Source organism: Canis lupus, chromosome 24 (assembly GCF_048164855.1).
Source record: "Canis lupus baileyi chromosome 24, mCanLup2.hap1, whole genome shotgun sequence".
NCBI classification, from domain to species: Eukaryota; Metazoa; Chordata; class Mammalia; order Carnivora; family Canidae; genus Canis; species Canis lupus.
Window position 1 is genome coordinate 16961807 of NC_132861.1, and position 6608 is coordinate 16968414.

The following is a 6608-nucleotide window of genomic DNA, read 5'->3' on the forward strand; positions in this document are numbered from 1 at the left end:
ATTAGCGCTTAATAAAGAGAAGACGTCATGGGCCTGATGTGCAGGTGTGGGGGATTTGCTTCCCTTGGTGCCAGATGACATGTTCTGTACTTGACGAGTTCTGTAGATCTCGAGGACAGCATTTGCAGTGCTGGTAGAAAAGAGTAATTAATAGATTTTAATTAGCCGTGTATTATTTGAGGTTCTATGAGAAACAGAACCAGCAGGAGACGTACAGATGGACACATGGAGAGATCTCTTTCCAGGAAGGGACCCGTGACTGTGGGGGCTGACAGGTGCAGAATCCAGAGGGCAGGAGGCTGCCACGGCTGCACACACTTGGGCAGAGCGGAAGTGCAGCCTACCCCTGGGATATCCGCATGGTTTGGCTTCCAAAGGCTTTTTCTGTTATCTTGTTGGAATAAAAATGGCTTAAAGTAGTGTCATTCATTCATTTGTAAACAGCACCCCCCACGCCCCCACCCCCCCCGGGCACTGTGTGCAGGCCTTATGTCAGGTGTTGGGGGTGTGAAGGTGCATCCTGGATTTAAAGGATCTGCACTGTTTAAAGGATTTGCACTGTTTGAATATTCAGTGCAAAATGGATTTTTACTTAGTGGTGCCCTTAGATCCTCTTTTTCCACCTGCATGTTTGCACCTGATAGAAAAATTTATTTGGCTTTGAAACAACAGCAAATCTGATGTGGAATTTAAAACACAGCACACTGCTGAATATGAGTAAATTTGATGTCTTGAATCAGGGAAAGAAGGGACAAAAAAACTATATAAGCACCACCTAAGAGCCTTCACGTGAGGGGCTCTGCCTTTCAGAACAGCTTGGGCTCTCCCTCACTGATCCCCAAAGCAGTGGAGACTGACCTGGTGGGTGGCAGGGGCAAAGGGTGGGGAAGGACCCGAACATGCCAGGCTCACTTGTGAATTTTACTGTGAATTTGGGTGCCTTCAGGAGAGGTCTGGTCTGTCTGTCTGCTCTCTTCCACGTGGTGAGTTACAGGAGTGCGGAGCCCACAGTTCTTCCTGAGCCAGGAGACAATCCTATGATTCAGGTCTTAGGGAGTCCATTTTGCTGCAAATCAGATTTCTTTACTATTAAATCTGATAATTTGGTCTTCATCTTTCTGACTTGTGTCTACTCAGCTGGTTTGGAAGTTGAAAAAGATATAAGGGCTGAGGTTGCTCAAGTATCAATACCCAATAGTCTACGACCACTTGGAATATAAGAATATTAGTGTACATGGCTAATTAGGTATGTTCATTTGGTACATTCATAGTCAGGACCTTGGACCTTTAAGAACAATTTAAATTACATTGCATAATATGTTTAAAAGGACAGGTTTATGTAATAGGTTTTAGAATACAGCCTATCTAAAAGTTTTGATTCTAACCAAGGATGAATTCCTTATCACTCTGGAGAATGCAGCTATCCACAATAACTTCTTTCATCATGATTCCAAGTAGCAAGGGAGCAAAAAAAACAAAGCAAAAAGTAATTTACATCTTTTATTTAAAGGTTTCTATCCTTCATAATTTCCCCTTGATTCTTTTTCTTGACCTTGTGTCAACTGAACTTGAAGATACTTGTTTTGCACAAACATGGAGCAAGAGAGCAAATATGACAAAACAAAGGCAGTACTACTTACTATGACAGAATGTTGTAGCAAGAAAGCAGACATTAAGAAATCAGAACTTTAAACAGAAAAGGTGAATACCAATTTATAATCTAAAAAAACCCACCCCCTGTGAAACTTTAGGCACATTATATTTAGGGTCGAGTTCAGGACACACCTAATTTTTATTCTGTAATTCCAAATGTTAATGCACATAGCAATTTGAAAACAGGCTATCCTGTTAAATGAAGATCTTATTCAAACAGCATTAGAAATAAAGTGTACATGGGACACCTGGGTGGCTCAGGTGTTGAGTGTCTGCCTTTGGCTCAGGTCAGGATCCTGGGATCCTGGGATCAAGGCCTGCATTGGGACACCACAGGGATCCTGCTGCTCCCTCTGCCTATGTCTCTGCCTCTCTCTGTGTGTCTCTCATGAATAAATAAAATCTTAAAAAAGAGTTCACTTTTCTACGTTCAGTTCTGAGACTGCAAAAAAAAAAAAAAAAAAAAAATGAACCTGAACTTGCGTTTACAGTTATAAACCCTATAAATAGAGAGTTGCAATGCTGTTGGCCCTACCACATCTTGTGCTGCTCGGTGATTCTAATTATAACCAGTAAAACACAAAACCAAACCAAGCCAAACGCATCACTCTTTGACAACTGGCATTTTACGGAGTGAGTGACTTCCACAAAGCTAGCCTGTTTTCATAGGTTCAGTGTGTCCTATTTGATTTACATAACAACATATAAACAATTGGTACTAAGCTTCATAGAAACATCCAGTCTGTTATACTGTGTTAAGAGGTAAATGCACAGGCTGGGCGGTTGAGTCCCACCACCTACTAGCTGCTTGGTCCTGGTGGATGACAAAACCCCTTTGGACTCTGGTTTCCTTACTTGTCAAACGAATATAATCCCATTTACATTTGGATAAAGTGAGACAACATACCAGAGTTTTTCAAAGTGAAAACAGCTGCTCACATGGAGGGTCATATTTCAGATTAATTTCACTAGCTACTGTATGACCTTCTGACTTGTCCTAGCTGAACCTTTTAAAATCATCCCATAACTTGGGGGAAACATAATACCTACCTCAAAGCACTGTCGTGGGGATTAAAGGAAGCAAAGACAAACAAGTTTGTGAAAAATGTTGGTTGGTTTTTTATTGCTTATTGACTACGTGTAAAGAAAACATGATTAATTTTTGTATAATTTATTCCTTGACAACACTGAAATTCAGATCAACTCAAGTCCTCTAGAAACCTGAAGATTTCTTCTGAAACTTGACACACTTTGCATTAAAAGGGAGAACTTGTGGGTCTGACTGGGAACACCTTTGGAGGGGCAATGTATTATTGATCAATGCTACTTTTTATGGGAAGTTAGTCATGGCTGAACAGCATTAATTAATTCCACACGCGATTCAGTATTTCATTGTAGATTGATTATTCACAAGAAAGAAAAAAGTCACAATGGTTCTGAGGAAAATAAACCTAGTGGAATACCTCCCCCCCCCCCCTTTTTTGCTATTGCTAGGCTTTTGTGTCTAATAATGTGCACACCATTCTGAGATCATGTATTTTCATCAGAACACCTTCACTGGCCTATTTTTCTGAGTTCCTTTTGAAAGTGTGACCTCCTACTTCCCATCCACTGTCCACCATTCACCAGGATGTCAAGTAGCTCAGTGTGAAGGCTTGAGGTCAGCAATGTAAAGCTCACTGAAATGAGGCAGGTGCTCCATGGCAGATGCAGGTGGTTTAGAGGCAGATGTGACTGTGTTCATGGCATGTGGTACCCACGCCAGCCACGGACAGGTATAGCTTCCCATCTGGACACACACAAATTTCATAGAGTCTCTGTGAGCTGCCGGCGGGACCCTGAGTCCCCTGAACCAACTTGGGTAAACACACAGTTTCAGCATCAAGCACAAGCTGTTTGGGAGAAAAGGAGAGATGAAGTGGTAGAAAGGAACACGGTAGTGTGAAACTCCTATCTCAAAATGCTCCAGACAGGTTGGTTTCTTTCTGCATAGAAAATGAAACAGGCACCTGACTTAGGTCATAATGATCAGATTCTTTTAAAGCTTATTTCTAGGGGCACCTGGGTGGCTCAGTGGTTGAGCGTCTGCCTTTGGCTTAGGTCGTGATCCCTGGGTCATGGGATCGAGTCCCACATTGGGCTTCCTGCATGGAGCCTTCTCTCTCTGCCTTTCTCTGTGTCTCTTATGAATAAATAAACGAAATCTTAAAAAAAATAAAGCCTATTTCTAGTTTTCTAGAATTTCTAGGCAGAGGCTTAATAATTCCTTCTCCAAACTGAAGTGTTTTTTTTTTTTTTTCTTTTAAACCCATTGTGCTCAGGCAGCCCGGGTGGCTCAGCGGTTTAGCGCAGCCTTCAGTCCAGGGCCTGATCCTGGAGACCTGGGATCGAGTCCCATGTCAGGCTCCCTGCATGGAGCCTGCTTCTGCCTCTGCCTGTGTCTCTGCCTCTCTCTCTCTGTCTCTCTCTCCCCTCTCTGTGTGTCTCTCATGAATAAATAAAATAAAATCTTAAAAAAAAAAACCCATTGTGCTAGTTGAGCTAGGAACATTTATGATGCTACACTCCCAGAAATACCTTTCAGAATTACCTGCAAAAAACTCTTTTGATTCACATTTATTTTGTGATTTACTTTGACTTTATGCTAAATCACCTCTACCTCATTAGGGTAAAGTACAAGTCACAGAAATACAGTCATCTTAATAATTTTTATCTGTGAATGTTGGAATTTCAGTTGGTTTTCTTTTCCTGTGAGAGGTGATTGACTTCATCATTAGCTACCATTTCCCTAACTTCTAAAATATTATTTGAAACTCAGCTGCCTTCTCTTAGATGTGGAAAAGCAGTAGACACCCGGACTACAGCCAACTACGGTTAAATGGAAGCTATTGGGATTTTTGTTCCTCCTATGGTTTAATTAAACTGAAATGTAAACAAATGGCCCTTAATTGGGGTTTGGAAATCTTTTGGGGAACTAAAGACTGTCACACCGGGTACTCTAACCTTACCCACTCCAGGGCGCACCCACTTGTTAGAAGGAATTGAAGTATGTCATGGACGCACATGTTTTTCCCCCCACAAACAAGGTTGGACTCTTCCTTTATTTTATATACTCTCACCCACGAACTCTACTCTTTTCATAAACTGATGTTTGCCATCTGTACTCCCCCTGGGGAAGTTGACCACTGCCATGTGAAGCCATGGGTGGAACAGTAATAGAAGCAGAGCTTTATTTACCTTGTGGTCTGGGACACAGTTAGAGTAAAAGAAATTAAATCTATTTTTTTTTTTTCAACACAGAACCTACTTAGGCTATTGTCTGATGCTTTGGATTTGTGGCTACCTAGTCTTCCCTAATGTGTGTTAGCTTTTCCTTGTTGGCTTCTCTGCTCTCCCTTATTATGGTTAATCAGTGAATTTTTTTCTAGTTGTTATTTTTTTCCTGCTCTTCTAGCAAACTGTCATCACTGGCAGTCCACATACTGCATCCCTGCTCACCTTCCTTTATCTTTATGGGAATATATCTTGTGGGAGACCAGCCACCCCCACACTTTGAACTAGCTCCCAGTAATAAGGGATATCAACTTTAATTATGAGTCAGGCTGTGTGCTACTATAAAAATGATACCTTATTTGTGGAAATAAGTGGTTATTATTTCAAAATTAAAATTAGTATTTTTTCAAAATAATACATCTTAAGTATGTAATGACATTATAATTTAGTAATGAGATTCCAGAATTCTTGACTTCCATTTTGGCATTTATCTGCTCTTGGCCTCATAACATTTTAAGTTACAACTTAAAGGGGCTTCACTGGATGTCTTTTATATTACACTAGCAGGCTGCCATTGGATGGGTCCTGTCCACACTTATGAGCTGCCTCTCATGGTCTCCATTTGCTGCCTCAATCACACCTTCCTTTTAATAGTAAGTGAATGTAATTTCAAACATTACCACCTATATCACCACATTGGTATCTCATAACTCTGTGACATAGTTAAGCAAATATTATTTTTCCTATTTGACAAATGAGAAGATAGGTCCAGGTGTGGAGAGGCCTGTTAACTTTCCTGAACTCAAACAGGTAATTAATGAATTGATCTAGTGCTAGAACAATCAATACTGGGTAGTGAGTGCTCTACTGCTTCATTATGACTTTGGTTTGTATCAATGATCTTTTATTTCTGGACCTGAAGTTTCAGATTTTATCCTTATTGTGGTTGACTTTTAAAGCTTTTATTTTTCATATTTAATTTTCATTTAAACATAATATGATGTGAGCAAGCATAGCGCTCAAGGCAACAACCGATTATGGCCATCATCTACAGGTAACTCCTAGTGACCACTATATTGAGAGAAGTTGGATTAATAGCAGGTAATGGCAGAACTGATATTCTCTGTCAGCTCTGAAAGTCATCAGGACATACAACAGGAGCTTCATAACACTGAACTCACCATTCCATCACTACTTTGAAAAATGATATCCATTTGAGAAAGAGCTTCGATTTTCCCAGCATGAGCTTTAATATGAACACCCTTTGGGGCATCCATGCTTAGACTCCGTGTGGGGGACTCTAATCTGAAATGAGGGAAAGAAACAACAAAAAATAGTATTAAAAAAAGTCACCCCAGGAATCCCTCATTGAATGGATTTGTATAGAAACTACAAATAATAAAGTATATAGTATCATTGTCATTTTTTTGTAGTGTACATTCTTTATTGACAAATCCAGAAATAATGTGCAATGAAGAAATTAACTTCCCATTAATGAGTCTACAAAATTAATATCCTCTAAAAACATAAAAAGATTACACAGCTCCACCCGTACATAGTAGTTTCAGATGGCAGGGTTAAGCACTCTGCATATCACACTAGAAGAAAATGCTATTTGTGAATAACTTTGTAAAGCTATTTCTTTAATGAAAACACAAACTTGTTTGGGGAAAAAGGACAAA

At 40.1% G+C, this 6608-nt stretch overlaps 1 protein-coding gene across 3 annotated transcripts in view; it reads right to left on the bottom strand.

The window, feature by feature from the left end:
• Positions 1 to 2748: 2748 nt before the first annotated feature.
• Positions 2749 to 6608, bottom strand: part of SGCG (sarcoglycan gamma) — a 127509-nt gene continuing 123649 nt past the window's right edge. For all 3 annotated transcript variants that reach the window (XM_072795777.1, XM_072795779.1, XM_072795780.1), the window contains 2 exons: positions 6108 to 6231; positions 2749 to 3545 (listed from right to left, as the gene is read on the bottom strand). In XM_072795777.1, the coding sequence (XP_072651878.1) occupies positions 3372 to 3545; positions 6108 to 6231 (298 nt within the window). In that variant the 3' untranslated portion in view covers positions 2749 to 3371. The remainder of the gene's footprint in view (positions 3546 to 6107; positions 6232 to 6608) is intronic.